Source organism: Anas platyrhynchos, chromosome 4 (genome assembly GCF_047663525.1).
Source record: "Anas platyrhynchos isolate ZD024472 breed Pekin duck chromosome 4, IASCAAS_PekinDuck_T2T, whole genome shotgun sequence".
NCBI lineage: Eukaryota > Metazoa > Chordata > Aves > Anseriformes > Anatidae > Anas > Anas platyrhynchos.
In genome coordinates, this window is record NC_092590.1 from 9,090,068 (window position 1) to 9,108,458 (window position 18,391).

The 18,391-nt window shown below is 39.7% G+C and overlaps 1 protein-coding gene across 1 annotated transcript in view; it reads right to left on the reverse strand.

Moving 5' to 3' along the window:
- Positions 1-2,634: 2,634 nt before the first annotated feature.
- Positions 2,635-18,391, reverse strand: part of ARHGEF38 (Rho guanine nucleotide exchange factor 38) — a 35,691-nt gene continuing 19,934 nt past the window's right edge. Inside the window, exons 5-14 of the mRNA XM_005027895.6 lie at positions 17,699-17,716; positions 13,737-13,936; positions 13,093-13,226; positions 11,349-11,453; positions 10,036-10,158; positions 7,269-7,589; positions 5,489-5,629; positions 4,107-4,305; positions 3,673-3,929; positions 2,635-3,111 (exon numbers count right to left, since the gene is read on the reverse strand). Coding sequence (XP_005027952.5) covers positions 2,926-3,111; positions 3,673-3,929; positions 4,107-4,305; positions 5,489-5,629; positions 7,269-7,589; positions 10,036-10,158; positions 11,349-11,453; positions 13,093-13,226; positions 13,737-13,936; positions 17,699-17,716 — 1,684 coding nt within the window. The 3' untranslated portion in view covers positions 2,635-2,925. The remainder of the gene's footprint in view (positions 3,112-3,672; positions 3,930-4,106; positions 4,306-5,488; positions 5,630-7,268; positions 7,590-10,035; positions 10,159-11,348; positions 11,454-13,092; positions 13,227-13,736; positions 13,937-17,698; positions 17,717-18,391) is intronic.

The following is an 18,391-nucleotide window of genomic DNA, read 5'->3' on the forward strand; positions in this document are numbered from 1 at the left end:
TACCTGTAATATCAAATCATAACACACAAAAATTTGACTTCCTGAGATGATTAAATAAGCCAATCTATGTGAATACTTAATAAAGTGATTATTAGTGAAATTAGCAAATTCCAAGATACTGTAAAGATAAAAAGAATATAATGAAGTCATATAAATTAGCCCACAATATAAAATTAAGGGTACTAACCATAGACTAAGGTTTCACAGCCTATTAGGACTTCCCAAATCCTGTAAAAATTCAGTGAAATAGAGGTGGCCGGCTACATTATATTTCATCCTTCATTTCTTGTTACTTCAGGATCCTTAGTAAACATTTTGGAAAGCGGCATTTGAATAGACTTTGAGACACCTTCACAGAGCCTGATTTTTCATGGTGAATGCACATAACACTCAAAATCAGAGCCCTCTGTATGACTCAAGCTGAGTTCTCAGAACTAACACTTCAGACTTTTTTTTCTGACTCCGTCCCTTAATTTTCTTGTCTGAAATGCTAAACTTCTTCATTGTGCTTACATGACTGCACTGAGCCTATTAAATACAATTCAGTCATTTCTAAAACTGTTTCAGCTATTGCAAATAGGTCATCTCCAAATAAAATATTCTGAAACATAAGGCATGCTGAAAAGCTTCTTGTATACATCTTCCCCACAATCTTAAAATATAAGCACTGAAGCAGGGAAAACACAGTAGGGCAGAATCAATTGTAGTTTCAATTCATTCATCCAAGCTGATGCTTGCCCTCCTGCACCCCAGCTTTATTTTTTCCATTTAAATAATAACAAGTTTTCTGTAAAAACAGCTTCATCCATTAATAAAAGGGATAGGAACCTTTTTTGCTTGCAAACAGCAAGACTGAAGTGCATAAGGTTATGTACAAGTTAGGCAAAACCATGATATCTATTATTACTGGTCATTGGATTGTTCACAGTGTTTCACATAGTGATTTCTGGATGTCCATCTCAGAGAACTCAAAAAGTTTGTCATAGAATTTAATCCAGCATAGATTTCAGGATCTTATCTCTGCGATCTACATTCATCTGAGCAAAACTGAGAACTTTACCTTTTCAGCAAAATGAAAGAAAAATACAGGACTCTAAAGAAAATGCAACTAGATTCATTTGTGCAGCAAAAGCTATTTTTTGCATCAGCTACCATAATTTCTCTCATCCTTTCTTTGCTGACAGGTTATTTCCTATTATATCTCAGGAAGGGTTTGGGTTCGTTTTATCTTCATACCCCGCACTTCAGCTACAGGAAGTAGAAACTTGCACAATAGCTTTAGAACAATTTCTTCATCCACACACCCTTGATCAGCAACATCCCCTCATCAAGTTTAATAATGTTGTCACTTTAATGGTCAGTCAGTAATAAGCAATTATGAAGCAATACAGAAAATACCTGACAGGAGTTTTATCTTTCTCTTACACTAACTGCTTTAGGCCTAGTCTCTTGCTTCTTCCCCCCTTTTATGCAGTGCTTAGCACAATAAGGTCTTCATTCATCACTAGAGGGGCTAGGCATTTCTGTATTGAAATAGATTGTGATGAACACTCAGTTATCAGTGGTAATAGTAATGACATATCGTTAGATCACCATTCAGTCTAGCTCAAGTGTAGGGCACCAGCCTGACCTAAGGATTGCTGCAGGCAGTGAACCTCAAAAAGCACGACTTGAAAACCATGTCATTCCTTGGTTGTTTTTTTGTTTGTTTGTTTTCCCATGCTCACTGAGGATATGATGTGAACCATTTTAACTTATTAAAATAACCTTAACGGTTTTTAAGATAACTAAGCAAAATACAGGGGTTTTGACCCTGAGTTTTGCAAATTGTAAATCAGCTCATTAATACGTTCTTCACTCACTGTTCACTCTAATGTTAGACACTTTCAAAATGAGAATGTGTTTTTTTTCTGGAAGAGAAATTTTGACACATCTTAAATCTTAGCTTATTCACTAGACAGTATGATCTCTGTATCTGACCTAGGGAGTCAGATAGACAGTAAATATTCATGGTAAGGCACTGCTTCACTTTTTTTTCCCCAAAGCTTAATAAATTCCCAAGTCTAATAACACAAGTTTTGTTTCACTACACAGATCCTGCACTATAACACAGTTAGTCTAGAGGCATGTAATTTCAAACCTAGAGGCACATTCATATTGCTACAAATTATTGCCAATCGTATGAAGTAGTTGCGATTTTTCTTTCTGAGAATTATAACTTCCCTATTTCACGTTACGTGTTTCTTGTGCCTGCTATTCCTCTCCACGCATTTCCATATTTAACTAAATATACCTTCTTCCCTGAGACCAGCCACTAGCACCAACATACTCAGTATGTTTTAAATTGAAATGTTTCCTATGAAAATGAAACCCTTTTTCTCTTCCCACTTCAATATTTGTCACTGAGAAAAAGGTTCGTTACAAAAGTGGCTGAGGATAAAAACAGACAATGCAAAAGCCCTGAGTATTGAGATTTGTCTATGTTCATCAAGGTAGGGGCTTAGGAATAATTCATTTTGAACTACAATCCCTGAAGACTGAATTTGTCCTTTTTCAAGGCTATTTGTCTTCATCTGGAATATTATTTGCTGAATATCATGAAAGAAAAACATAACGTTAGCTGCAATGTGTACTTGTAGGTTGACTTTTGACGTAGGACACTGACAGAAGAGAAAATTATGGGGTAATAGAAAAGCAAGCTCTTCGAGATGTTAATCAGAATCAGTCTTCCTATTAAATGTTTTCTCCCTCAGGTCTTGACAAGGTGACGGCTTTTGGAGAATGGAGGTTCTCAATATCATGTGTGCACTGTACCAGATGCCATGGCTTCTGTCAGTCAATTGTGAGTTTGCCTTGCTTTCTGCAAACTGTAATAGATTATTATTGTCTACTTCAGAGAAACGCACTGAATGGACCTTTCTGTTCCTAAGCGTATGTCATCTTCCCGAGATAATTAGATGGTACATATCCTTTCTGACCTTTGGCTTCTGCTAGCCACCATTCTTTATTGCCACTCAGGTCAGAAAAACGAAGTATCCTAACCTTCTGGTACTCCTCAAGACTGAGTTCCTGATCATTTCTTGCTTGAAATGCATAAACAGCGTAGAAGGTCTGAAAAAGAAAAGCCACAAAAAAAAAGAAAACAAAACTTGAATTCAGAAATGTAGCCATATTTTATCCTGTCATTGTGTGTTAGCGTGAATTCTGGATATATAAATGTGTGAGAACGTATCTGAGCCACTATGTAACTGCATGGTCTGTAATTGCTGCGCAGAGTACAAAGAACAGGGCCAAAACAAAAAGTAAAACTGAAGGATCTGAGGAATTCTGCATGGGATGGAACAAAACAAGCTCTGAGGTATCAACAAAAGAGAGCATTACGTCAGTAAGGTTTTCAGCTCATACCAAGTGTTTGTTGCTGTCACACCAAGCAGCCTTGGACAAGCCCAAGAATTTACAGCAAGGTTTCCATGTAGAGAATCACCTCTCCTAAAGCTCCCGCACTTAAATTCCTACATCATACTGAGAGATTAGTGCAAGGCTTTTCCAGTGCAAAAGGAAATTATTTAAATTATTTAAATTATTTAAATAATTGTTTAAATTATAATCAGTATAAATCTGGATTTGAAATAAGAAAAACAAGAAGACAGGCACAACAGGTATTATACTTACTTGCTGATCATCCATATCCTGAAAAGCACCAGTCCCTGTGCCATTAGTTGTCGGATTTTCACAGAAGTGAAGAGATGAGCTGCTGTCACTTTTCTTGTGCCCTGGACTTGTGCTGCTGTCAGAGGAGGGCCGTGAAGAGACAAAGAGGCTGATATTATCAAAATCATCATCCCAGAAGTTGTTCTCTGTTACATCTTTCTGCACTTTGGCTGGATTGTAAGGCCTCAGGAAGGAGGAATACACGTACCCCTTAAGGTCTACATATCAGAATAGAAAGAGAAAAAATAAGCAGCAAAATACAGTTAAATGATTTCAAAACCAACTGTTTTATGCAGCTGTCAGTATGACAGAGGCAAACAGATGGGGCCGAAAATGAAAAGAAATCAATAGCCCAAAGGGAAGCTGTTATTGGGATGTTTGTGCAAAGAACTTACTTCCTGTGTCAACAAGCCATCTGCTCGTACTTCCGAAGGGGTCCTTTTGCTCCACGACAGCCACCAATTCTCCTTCATGCAAATCAATATCGAATTCCTGCGTGGCATTGCACTTGCGCTTAGCTTGATACAGCAGTTCCGTGCTGTACGTAGACAGCAGCTTGGACCTGTCGGCTTCTGTTTGGCGTGGGGATTCGAGCTGAAAAGAAGAAAAATTATTCACTAGGAATAATGCTGAAGCCATTTCTAGAACAGCACAGATGCATAAAAAGAACTAGTATACGCTGCATGTGGCAGCTGACTACTTTCTTACACACAGATCAAGGAGTTAGTTACACAGCTATAGGTAACCAAATCTCCTTTGCATATGCAGCCAGGGCCTGCCCAACTGTTATATTAATAGCTGACCAATAAAGGGCAGATTTCAAAGAAAGAAATACAGGAATATAATGAAATATCTCTTAGCCAGTACTCCACAAGAGCCTGTGTTCTGCATGTGAACTGTAACTGCTTTAATTGTTTTTACTAACAATGATCGTTGAATTCCTATGTAAAATTGCAAAAAACATAATAAAATTAGCAGAGGTATGCTAGGGTCATATAACAACTTGCATGACAAGGCACTGGGCAAAAACTCCGTAGAAACCGAATGGTCCAAAATTATTTTGCTATATAAGGGCAAGGTGCTATTAACTGCGGGAAGCATATTCGGTCAGTTTGGTTAGAGGGCAGAGATGGAGATGCTGCACATCAATGGGACTCCAATGTACCACAGTCACAAGAGTATGTGTGCCTTACTGATGCTAAAATGAATCCTCCCGCTTCTTTGGCTTCTCCTGTAAATCTGCAGCTGACTTTATATTGTACTGTATATATATATGGCTTTATATTGTTCTGTAAACTGGATGCCTGAAAGCTCTGTAAATGTCTGAGAAGGTTGAGAACCACAGGCATGCAGATTTCCTGCTGGACTTTATGTGTCTTCTGCTGTGGGGGTGTATGTGTGGGCATACATGTGTAAACACAAATATAAACAGAACTGCAGCTAAGAATCAGGGAAAGTTCTGAATTCAAAGAATAAGATTCACTGCAAGAGTGTTTAACAAGAGAAATGATCCAGTTTTGCATATGCAGCCTTGGACTTACCTGTGCTTAAAGACCTAAGAATAATCAAAGGTGATTTCAAGCAGATTTTCAAAATAACATGAAGACAGCGTCAAAAATCTTGTGAAGCTACTGGTCAATAGAACAGCTTCATTCCAATAGCCCAATTCAGATTCCCAATGAAGGGAGCAAGCCCTCTAAGTGGCATAAATATGGATTTGTCTCTAAAGTGATCAAAAGCGGATGATTCATATACAATTCAGATGTATGATACTCACTGGAGAAGGGACAGGTTTCTTTTTTTCAAAGCTCAGTTTTCTTTCAATAAAGGTTGCGCTGCTGTTTTCTTTTACAAAATTCAGCTTGTGAACCTCCTCCATCAACTGATTCTGCACTTCACAGATGCTTGAGGAAGACAGCTGCAAACACAAAGGTGGGTTAGATCTCATGAACAAAATGGTAAGGAGATTTGAGACAGCAGATTTGGTTTAATGGGCTGAACAGTAGGAATCACAAAACCTGACAAGTTACTGCAATTTCCTGCAGATCCTATAGTGTACTAGGCAGAAAGAAAAGAAAGATCTGTGCTTAAAAAAGTTTCAAAGGATTACTATTAGAGTTACAGGACGTAGAGATTTAAGTTAATCATTAAAAAATATTCTAAACAGCAACAAAAATGTAAATGAACAGCCTTGCATTTACAGTACTGAGCCACCTGCTTTCAGATGCAAATGCTCATCTCAGCAGTTATCACAGAGTGGCCGATGTGCTGTAAGGCTTGGAGTAGCTTACCCCACAGCTGTGCATTTGTGCAACTGTGCGCTGCTACCAGATTAAAGATAGATGGGTAAACTGAAGCTCTGTGGCACTGGGTAAGTGCTTTTGGTCTATGCCTAACCCCAAATGTATTTGCTGATGTAAACAGAAAAGAAAAAAAGGTAATTTTGTAGGAAAAGCACCATAGAAAGCAACACTTGATGCAATAGTGTGTATTCCAAAGCATGAAATAGCCAGATTACAGGAATCCAATTTTTTCATGCAGGAAAAGCCTTCATTTTCCAATTAAACAGTGCAGCTCTATCTTTTGATCCTGACCTCGCTTTCTCAATTTTTCAGCTACCCCTGACTATAAAGTGCTTTGTTCATCCCTGGGTGGAAAGGGATACTCCAGAAGGGCCTCAGTACAACGTGTTTCACATGTAGAGGCTTATCCAGATACAGTTACTAGGCTGCAGTTCAGGTGAGTGGGTTTGGAGGTGGGGAGGCATTGTCACAGGTGTGTTTATAAGAGGGCTCAAGTCTTCCAGGGAAAAATACAACAAAACAAACGTTGTGTAATTTTCACACAAATTAAGAATAATTTCACAATCTTAAGGTAATGCTCACACTGCACAGAAAGTTGTGTGGGCTGGAGGAACTAACGCACTTCTGTGTAGCTCAGATAGGCATCCTTGCCTTGCTGTGGCTTTGACTCCATGAGTGAAATGATTGTAACTTTCTAAAAATGTCAGCATAGACGAAGCTATTCCTTTCTGCCTATTCCTACTGCGCAGGAGCTTCTACAGCATATTTGGATTTAAAAGCAACTTGGTTTTCATAGAAATGATTTCATCAGATCTCCTAAGCCACTTCTCTGCAGTCATCAGTGTGAGTCTGCAGATCTAATACTACCAGAAGTGTTCATGAACTTCCTTAGAATTTCTCTTGCCCTGTTTTCTGTGCTGTTCAGGGCAGAGCCCCCTAAAAAAAGCCAGGTTAAATGCTAGAGACCGCCTCCATTTTGCTTTACTGTCATGTTCTCACCATTACCTTTGCTGCAATAGCTGGAGCAGCTGCATTAGGATCATTCTCAGCAAAAAGTCCAGGCTGACAAAACTTAAGCTGCAAACTTAAAACTGTGCTGGGCTTGAAAAAAAAAAAAAAAAATACCAAAGCCTGACTGCTTAGCAGACCAAGTAAAATTGGTGTAGCATGTAGGTACGTGTCCTACATATCTCTACCCAAATCACGCAGAAAGAGCCATATCCGCAGAGCTATGCCTCTTTCTAATGTACTTACTGGAACAGGCACCACCACAGAAGAATTTGATTGAAGTGCTGCAGCCATAATATTCCTGAGGAGGGTGATGAAGCAATACAGGCAGTTCAACACAATCTTTTTGGCTGCTCGGTTGAATACCTGAAGTTCCTCCACTAGCTGTGCATTTAAAGCCTCATAGTCTTTCTTTGCCAGGTCCAGCTCTTCTCCTGTTGACCTCTGAAGGTAGCTGTTGTAGTCCAACAACTTGTCGTAGCGCTTCTGGATGAGCTTCTGTGGGCCTGCAAACAAGGCTTGTAGTGCTGAGAGAGGAATCAAAACAAGCTTGTCCAGTTGAGCCATCTGGAAAGGTAATAAAACAGAACTACAGATTATTTCATTCAAACAGTTCTTCAGACCCAGTAACGGGTTAAGCCTGACTGCAGCCTAACAAGCAATCTGTTACTGGCTCTTCACAAAGTGTTGCTGTCAGGGGCAGCTTCACACAGGGTCTAGCATGAGTTAGAAGTTCCTTCATAACATTGCAAAGGAGGGGTAACAGGTTTGCCTCTTAAAGTCTCTGATAATGGAAATGGTCCCTTGGAGCATGCAGCTGGTGATACTGCCCTTTGTGTTACCATGGAGGAAAAAATGAGGCAAGGGTCAGTGTAGGATAACCATGAATACTGAAGTTGGAGAACAGGTGAGTGTGCTTTTTAGTGCCTAGTAGTGTTACACTCCAATAAAACGGAGATTTCCAGCCCATGTAGTCTAGAGACATTGACATCTTGTTAAATGGCAGTCTTTGTTTTGAATGATATCAAAGGTTTATTTTTTTTTTCTTTTCCTAGAAATAGCCGTAACTCTATTCCTTTTTAAGCAAACACAATCACTTGATTAAGTTGTGCTATGCTTGTTGGTTTTATCTCTAGTAATCAGCAAAACTAGATAACTGGTAAAAAAATCCTTCTTAGATCTTTCCATTAGCCTCTAATTGTCTCAAAGGATTAATATCGCACTAAATAACATTTATTTTTGATAGCCATGTGTTCAAATGTAGAACAGGCGTTTCTTGAGTAAACCTCATCATCGTGTTAAAACCCTTGGATGTTTTTTTGTGAAATAACTTGTTGGGTTGATTGTGAGAATAAAAGAGCAACCATCCCTCTTCCCCTCTGTAGCACCCCACAGCTGAGGGCACATCCATTTTAGCACCAGAAATGCTCTCCCAAGGCCAAGTTGATGTGCACTGGCTAGGTAGTTTTCATTTCATTTCCACTTGAAAAACTAGGCTGTGTATAGTGAAGCAATTTTTGATGTGTTAAGAAAACAATTTTTCCAAACTGCTGGTCCTGATTTCTGGAAATGAAGAGGCTATTGTGGATTTCTGCCCTAAAGTTTTCCCTAAAACATGAGAGGAAGCTACTCATTATTGACAAATGCACAAAAGGATAGAAATGTCATACTCTGAGTCCAGTGCTGATTCAGGAAAACATGCAAATAGCTATTCATTTTTCAACATCAGTACAACAGCTTTTTGTTTGTTAGTTTGTTTTAACTATATATAAGATAAAGTATGTCTGTTTTAAATCCAAGACAGACAAACAAATAGAAAATAAATAGAAATAAACATGGTTTAAAACAATGTCCACAGTTGAATACTGTTAAAATGTTGGTTTCTTTTTGTAAAGTACAAAGACCTTCAGGCCAGTTGGGTTATGAGTCAATAGGAGTTACGAAGTTTAGTTTTGAGAAAAGTTTTCTGTTCTACCTCTTGTGGAATTTCTTCTGCTTTTCTTTGATGGTTCTGTAAAGGGAGGGGTGGGGCAGAGAGGGGGAAGGAACATTTTCCGTTCTGGACACACTCATCTTTGCAATGATAGAGGTGTTCCTCTTCTTTACTTCATGCACTCATCCATTTTAAAGATATTGAAAAAAAAATCTAATTATCGCAACTAATTTTTGAGTTTCTTTTTAAATTCTGGAACTTCAAAGGGATGGAAATACACCATCTCACTTCCCTGTCATTATCTGGGAGGATGTGGTCTGTCAAAAATCCTTTTGGTTTTTGGCAGATGCTGTTCTCATTTTTTTGGAAAGGATTGAATAGCTGCATTTTAGTCAGCACAGACCTAGGAAGGCATAAGAAAACCTTCACCTCTGAATTTTTCCAGTCTGAGCTGTTTGAAGAGACATTTTAGTGTATCTTAGTACAGACAGGCATTAGAGTTCCTTTGGACCCTGAAAGCCAGAGAATATGTGAAAAATCTTACAGTTTATTAGGTGATTTGTTTTCTTTTTTAATGTTTATGGTCTATATCCAGATTGTTCAACTTTTCTCCATATGAAGCATGGTAACTTACTTGAAAAAGTAATAAAACTGAGATTTTCACGGATCTGTGATTCTAGGAGCTAATAATAATTCATGACTATAACAAAGATTGCAAAAGTCACTGTGAAACTCTGAATATTGGTAACAAAACTGGTAAAAGCAGAGATCCGCTGCTCTTGTCTGAAGCTCAGAAGAAAGATGCAAATTTAGCACAAGGACTTTAGCTTCAACACAGGAATTTAGCTTAAGAAGTTTTCTTTAGCTCTTTCAGGGAAACACAATGTACTTGAACTGAATTTTATCTGATTTCCTACAGAAACCCAAACAAACAAACAAACAAACAAACAAACACTCATCTATCTTTCCTAACGTATTCCTGAAGGGTTTTTTTTGCTCTTTTCTGTCTTGTCTGTCTTGCATACATTTGTTCTCTCACAGGCAGTTATCTGTGTGACATTGGGTGTTGCATAAACTTACAAGGTCTTCACAGAGATTTGCAGTATTGTTTATTTTTTTCGAGTGGTTCTTGACTTCATCTTCTTTGTCTTGCAAGACTTCCTGAAGCCCAGTTATGTTCTGTGCAGCCAGGTGTATGGAATCCTAAATGAGAAGATGGTAGGAAGATGAAAAAACATTACAATTTGTTTTAATGTGCTGCATTCACTCATTCACTGCAATGTTATTGATGGAATCAGAAATATTTTCCATCTTGCATACCTATTTGCTTTTTTTCTGTGCAGTTTCCAGCCATTGTGGGATTGTTTACTGTAAAAATACGTTTCTGTGTTTTGCCTATTTTCAATGCAAACTATTGAAGAATAAAGTTGTTAATATTCAACTGGAAAAAAACTGTGCTCCAATCTAATGTAAGTCCCACTGGAAGTTAACTACTTCTCGGCAAGACACCAGCTCAAGCACCATGCACCCTGAAAGACCTATTTTGGAGGACCAAGTAGGACTACAGTGTGTTTCACTTACAGTGAATTTTAATCTTAATGAAGTGTGCATCCGTTTGGATAAGGAACTGTCAACACCATTACAGGCAACAACTTTTGTCGGCTGAGCTCGCAGCCCTTCCCCTGTTTGCTGAGCCAAACAAGGTGTGTTTGCGATAAGTTCTGGCCAGCTGGCTATTGATCTTGCCTACCTCTCAAATAAACTCCAGGTCCAGCTTGGGCACACGTACACCTTGTGGCTTCTACAACGTTGACAAGTTGCCCACAAGAGGGAAAAAGCTGGTACGTTACCAGCAAACCCACATCTTCTGAGGGGTAGATTAAAGCAAAAACATTTACAGCACTTGAGAACTGTGTCCATCTAATGCTAACCCTCAACACCACCTAGCAAGAGAATTAAGGAAGGAGTCCTTATGTCCAAAACACATATTTTAGGACATTTTAATTCATGTGGTTGCAACTCACTTCTGACATTGTTTATGACAACTACTTGGTGCTCTACTGCAGGATTTGTATGGGGTATATATGATGGCTTTGCGCAGTGATTGAAAGTAGTAACCATGCTACCAGACAGCACTTTCTTTACTGCACGGTACCCATGGGTCTCCACAGAGCCTGGTTCCTAAAAATGGAGGAAAAAAAAAGCAGAAGAATGGGCTTCATAACTTCTTTGCCCAGTAATGCAGCAGAAGCACAGCTGATTTATTTAATAGTATGCTGTAGAAAAGCCTGCTTATAAATAATTTGGTGTTGCCTAACCAGGGGCAGAAATGTCTGCTAAACTGGTTATGGACGTGGTTTGTGGCCACGGATTTCATAAAGGCATGTACCCACCTGTAGATGTTGCGAGGAGGATGAAATGTTCTTCACACACAATTTCACAGTCTTCTCTAAACTTCGAAACAGCTTTTCTTCCCTATTAAAGGTTTGATCTTTCACCTAAAATAGATGTTTCCACTGTTATTTTGGAGTCTAGCTAATTAAAGAAGTGCCTAGGGCTCCGCTGGAAAAATCCCAAACCTTCCCTGAACTCCTCCCTTTGAAAGCAGAACAGATTGGTCCCTAATTCTCCCAAACTCCGATTTTAATCCAAGAAGAGTCAAAGACACTGGGCAATATGACAGATTATAATTTTTGCCAAACCGAATGGAAACAAACAGTTGCACATCTACATGCATCAGTAAAACTCTCAATTCTTTGTATATTGTTGCTCCATTTGGGGGAACAGTGGTGATAATATAATATAGTTTTATGTCATGGCATTATTTCCCTGCATGCTCATTCGGGTGGGTAATGGAGAGATTTCTCCCAGGCAGGCTGTAGGTGGAGCTGTTAGCTCTAGAGCCACGCCAGCTCTTCAGCTTGTAACCTCTGCAGCTGGAAACGAGCTTCTCTACTTTTCTTATGCAGCCTGAAAATACATTTATTTCTGCCTACCTTTTAGTTAAGGAAATTGAGAAATCTCAGGTCTGTTTTTCAGGAGGGTTGCTGTAAGGGTCACAGCATTTTTCAGAGATGTGAATTGAAGACTTTCTTTACTTAAGCAGAAGAGAGGGCTGAATCTTTAACACATATCTCCTTATTCTAAATTCTCCAATATTTTAAGGTTAATTTTTAAAAAAAAAAAAAAAGGCATCTAAAAAAATCACACCTTCTCTTAATCAAGTTTAATTCCATAGTTTTCTTTGATTATATAGCCTTGTCAGTGTTCTAGTCTGCCATGGGATTTGGTGGGAAAACCAGTGAAAATACAAAAATTTCCATTGTGCAAATAAAAAAGCAGAAAAAAATAAATGTGGGTAATTTGCGTCAGAGAAAGGGGGAAACCACTGATAAAAAACAAAACAGGAAAAAAACGGCACAAATCTTGTAAAGTCACATCTAGAAAGGCAAGTGACCTTGCCACGATCAGCTATCTCCTGTAGGGAGGTGCACCAGATACCATTTTCAAGGTCAGTTATAATTGATTTTCTTTGAGATTCAGACTGGAGCTCTTCTGAATGTGTTTATCCTGGTAGGTTTTGAATCACGACCTTGAAATTATGAAAGAGCATTTTGGTTTTGGCCACCCAACCCCCATTGGATTTATCCCAGGGTTCTTTGCCTCTGGTAATTTTGATGGTTACAGATCCTCATGCATGTGGAGGCAAAAGCCGTGGCCTTTACTAATCAGGAGTATTGCTCATCTTCCTTGCAGGGCTCAGGACCTGAAAGTTAGGTGCAGAGTAAAACGGCCAGAACTTGTTCACAAAACCAACAATAAGGATTGCCAGTTTATCCACAAAGAGCTGATCAGAGGCTGATTTTCACAAAACTACCGGTCGCTTCCTCTCTGCTAAAGATCAGAAGTTTGAGAAACTTAGATAAAAGAGGAAAAGGTAGAGAATACATTATGCTATTTTCTGTTTCAATCACAAAGAGCTTTCCTGTCTTACGTGACACTCAGAAAAGGACTTTATAAATGATGCAGGAAAAAGGCAACACCACAAACTGTGTTTCCAAAATGTCTTTAAAAATGCCCAGTGCAAAAGCAGAACTGAAGCTGTCAATGCAAATCTGCAGTTGGATGAGTAAGTACCTGAGGTTCTCCCCCCGTCAGTATTTTCAGATGGCTGGTGACCCTCTTGGATTTCTTGCTAATGGAGTGAATATTCAGTCGGGAAAACTTTTCTTTAAGGGTTTCATCATCATCATTCCTCTTATACTTCAGCACTGCAGAGAGAGAATTTCATGACACTAATAGTCTGTATTCACAGGGCTTTTCACAGGGATGGGGATACAAATATGAAACCATTTGAGACCAGACACTTTGATGTCACTTGCTGTAATCTTGTGTGAAAATGATGAAAACCCTGTTATCAATGCTAGCCTTGAGAAGAGTGAAGTTAAGGCTTCAGCATGGCAAGTCTATAAGAAATAGTGCTATCACAGCGTCTTAATTATTATCAGTGTTTGCAACTGCATAACTGACGATGAACATGGCTATGACATGAATTCTTTCATCATTTTCGTGTTTCTGGAGTCTGCATCCTTTGTCAGATAGCATAGCTGCTGAGGACAAGTGACATTAAGGCATCTGTTACTTTCTTGAAGCCCAGTGTACTATACAAGTTAAGTATAAGCTTCCAAAACTGTTGTGGCAATGTGACTGGAGCTGAAACCTCTCTTGTAACTGCCAGCCCAAACCTACAGACAGAAGAATGTACTGTGCCTTTTTCTTACCTAAATCTTTCCTCCTTTTAAGTTCATTGATGTTCACATTAATGCTTTTCATAGCAAAAAGGGCCTCTTGTAGAGCCTTGTGGTCAGGGTGAGAAGCAGGAGTTGAATTCAAGAGTTCACAGAGTAACAAGGGATACTTCATCACCCGTTGTACTGGTTTGATCATCAGGGATCCCATATCCATTAGATTTGGCTTCCCTCTATAATTTATACCAAGAAAAAGTCACATAAGGAGAAACTCCTTGAAGACAAAAAAAAAAAATCTTATTATTTCTGTCTAGTCATTGAACCTGCTGCCTTTTATATCCTTCAGTTGAGCTTTCAACTACAGAAAATATCAAAACCAGAGCAATGCTTTGCACTGAGTCATAGAAGTGCGATCACCACTTAAGTCAAAAAATAAGATACATCTGTCAGGGAACATGGGCCGTTGTAAACGAAACCATCCTCTCGCCCCCTCAGTGAGAAATACACACCAGGTCTGAGTTTTCTGTATTTTCAGCAACTTGCCAGACTATTGCTTAGACATTACCTCTGAAACTGGCCCACTCAGTCTGAGGAGCGTGTATGGTACAAGTTGCACACCACAACACCCAAGAAGGGAGACGTAGGTGGAAGAGCAAATAACAGGAAGTTTGAGAAATGCATGTGACTGAAGCCATTACATCCTGCTCTGGGCCTTCAGCCTTAAAATTGCAACATCTCCATGTTGTGAGTAAACGGGATGCCCTTTCACTGCTGCATCCCTTCTCACAATACCTCTCAACCTGCCAGTGCAAGCTCTGCCATCCTTTACCTGCTATTTTTCTGAGCTGGCTTCCACTAGGTGACATCGCGGGATGCCTGAGCCTCCACGGGGCTGGCACAGGGCACTACCGGTGCTGCCATGAAATGCCCCTGGCTCACAGACCCCCACCTTGAAACTGTGAGTGAGCAGTTGGTGAGAGCATGAAGGACAGTAAAGCAGAGCAGGCTTTCCATCTGCATGCCCCAAAAAGGCTGTCTTGGAAGGAAAAAGGTTGTCTGACAGTAACTGTGCAAGAGGTAATGCCAGGGGAAGAAGGATTTCCGAATATGGGAAGAGGGAATATTACAGCATGGAAATATAAAAAACAGGGAACATCCACTTGGTTTTGCAGGCTGACGTCTATTGTTTTGTTCAGCAGAAAGAGTAAAAGAGAAAAAAAAGCTTTCTTTCCCACTTTTATATGTATAAAAAGTAAAACAGCCAGTCCTTACTGCTGACTAATTAACGAACAATTTGAATGCCTTTGAGAAGAGACATCTGCATATTTAAACCATCTCTCTTGCACAGGCATTATCTGTGTAAAGTTCTGCATGAAAAAAATTAACAGTAGATGCCTTTTAGAGCTTCTTGATGTCCCCAAACCTTCTCATCATTTCAATCCCCCTCATTTCCCCTCTATCCTACATTAAATATATAGAGCTATTTTGCCTTCTTTCAGCTTCTGGCAGCAATAAGGAGAAAAAAATCTTAAATTGTTATTGTTTTCTCTGAAAAGCCCCATGAATGCGAATCTATAAAAGCTGCCTCATGAATGGAAAAATCTTCAAGTGTCTTCTTTTTATACAGTTGCACTTTGGACAGCTGCCCAAGTGATAAACAGCCCTCTGTTTGCGTATCTGCATGACACAGTCTAGCAATATGGTTTGAGAGATAGTAGGTTTGTTATAAGATAATGACTCCCTGGGGCACGAAGTGCCACAAAGTTCGACTCGTCTAATTCTCCCCAGCAAGATTATCTGATGATCACCTCTCTCCCTGGATGAGCCCCGTTTCCAGTGTCCCTGTTAGCATGCACCCAGCAGCCAGGCAGGACGTGGCCTTGCCACATGGCTGAAACAGGCTTGTGACATCCATTGTGCAGAAAATTAAGTTGATAATTCATTTGCAATGCTGCTTCAGCCTCTCCCCCGTCTTATCGTGAATTTAGCGAGAACTCTGGGTTGTAAGTAGCTGCTCTAATCTCATCGCAAATTATCACCATAGCTCTGCAGTAAATGCAGCTGGCTTCACTGCGGCGAGCTTCGCAGCGTGCCCTGCCTCCCTCCTCACAACAAAGCAAACACAAACACAGAAAGACTGCCAGCGCTTTAAAAAATACATGGTGGCGAGCTACGCAAAGAGAGGTGATTCAGGATTTAGTTTCACATGCTCTCAGTGTCTCGCAGGTAGGTCCAGTGGTGAACGTGATAACCAGTATGGTCACAGGGCTGAGGACAGTGTCATGTTTGGCTTGGCACTTCTGAATTTGTGTGCGTGCATCACGGGCCTCAGCGTGTCTTAAAGACTTGGGCTTTATAATTTACTGTGTGAGAGCTAATCTTAGTACAAAACATGCAGGGTAAATAATGCACTCTGCTGTAGGGCTTTCACGCAAACCCAGGGAATTCACTGAGGCTGCACAGTTGTTAATCCAAGCAGAATTCAGCCCATCTAGTTGATAGCAAAGGGCAGCATTGTCTGTTATGTATGTAATTGTTTTCTTGATCATGCTTGAATGAAAAGCAATCTGGGAGATGGTTTGGGGTGAGTTACACCATGCTTTCCAGTTCACCATTAAGCAGATTTTCAGGTGCAGTCCTGCCCAAGGGCTGCTGTGACTCCACAACTTCTACACTGAATCGCAGGAAGTGGCATTTCTGAGTGCCCTGCCCTTCAGAGGCAAACAGAAATGCCACCACACCATGTGAGGTAGCCAGCATCACTCCTTGTGAGGCTTTACAAGAGCCAGTTTCAACTCAGCCAGTGGGTTGTAAGCTATGGTCCACTAGAAACTGTTCAAAGTAGAAAACTGGACGCTAATTTCTGATAGAGTTATTAGAGCAACCAGTCTTGTGTTATTTCGACATGCGTTGCTCTCTCACGTGAGCTTATTGTTACTCGCTGGGTATGTTGTGTTCCTCTTAAGAACCCCGCTCCTTTTGAGAAAGGATTACGGAACATCCTTCATCGAAACCAAATGGAGCAAAACTATTTCAAATCATAAAATAAATCTTGAAAACCCCAATTTAGGATTTCAATACGCAAATCCTTCAAAGTCTATTTTACACTGACTTTACTTGTGATGTCTGGCTGACTGTCAAATTCTCTGACGTTACAGGTGTTTCTCTCCTACCTGTATAAAGCGTGCCCGCTCCTCTTTTCTCCCTTAACATTTTGGTCTAGGTTGCAATCATTTTCTTTAGTTTGGCTAACCCCTCCTCTGACCTCTCCCTGCAGGTAACTTCAGGAGTTGTTGCATTTCAATGATCCTGGCCTGCTGGATGTCCAAAACTGCAGAAGTGATAAATTCTACCTTAAGCTTTTCAAAGATGTCACGTCAAGCATAGAAGTCCCATAACCACGAGGTTTCAGAGGCTGGGTGAGTGCTCTGGCAAAGTGTTGCCATTGGCTTGTTCTTTTTTGATAACCCTCCAGCCACTGCCAGGGGGAAGCTCTAGAGAAAGACAGATTTCTTATATATTTAGGGCTACCAAAGGTGCTGTCACCTTAGGAATAGCTTTACCTGTGAGCCTAGTGTGTGTTGAGCAGGTCCACAGGGGCCTAATGCAGATTGATTTAAGGGTGTCTGGATTTTCACGTTTGACATTAAGTTGTTGACAAGCACTCTTGAGGACCTTGGAGCTCTCTAAGACATTTATTAGACAACAAGGTGGTAATAAAGGGCTCTGAATGAGTTGGCAACCAAATTAAGTAGCTTCATCAACCACAAGTTTTGAAAAATAGTACAAAGCTGGTGCAGTAGTAATTAGAAAACCAGACAGGCTTAGAGAAATTAAAACTGAGAGTCTTTATCACACATGTCCTGCGGAAATCTATACATTATACGGAAACAGGTTTGTTTTCTTAAAATTTCTACATGTACAGTTTTAAGCATAAGATAAATAAAAGGTATTTTCAAGATTATTTTACATTAAAAAAAAGATACAGTACTTACTCTTCCTCGTACATCTTTCTGCAAAAGAAAAGAAACCAAAACATATATTAGCTTCCTCTTAAAAGGATTTATACAGATCACGGGCCAGATTCTCAGATACACTTCAGTGACACAGAGCAGCTGTAACTGGCCGGTTAACTTAGGTTTATGGCTGCTGTGTGTCAGCAGAACTGCACAAAACAGCCAGAGGGTACCAATGAATCTGGCCCTATATCTTTTTGAAAGGACAGCCCCAAATGAAAAAGGATTGTCAGAAACCTGGCTTTAGCTGTAAAGCCCAGTCATCTTCTAAAACTGTTACAGAAGGAAGTTTGGGTCACTGTGCTAGTAACAGTAACTATCATCAAGTCCTTAAGACAAAAAGCAAAATTAAGCATGTTATTCTCACACTTTAAATACATCCCTGTCTACTTTCTTTAAGTAAAAACGTATTTCTAAATGCAAAAGAATATATTTCAGCCTTTTAGGATAGAGAATCAATGACATTATTCTATTTTTTGGGAGGCTACATATCAATCGAAACCTCTTGAGAGTAGAATAATGTCAATATATACACTGAAAGCAGCAGGGACATACGACTGTAGTTTGGAAATATGTGAATATGCACATAGAATATTTTCCTTCTGGTACAACTGAACTCCAAGAAGTTCACCCCAATGCAAGGGAACCAAAATGTCGCTTCATCTCTGCATT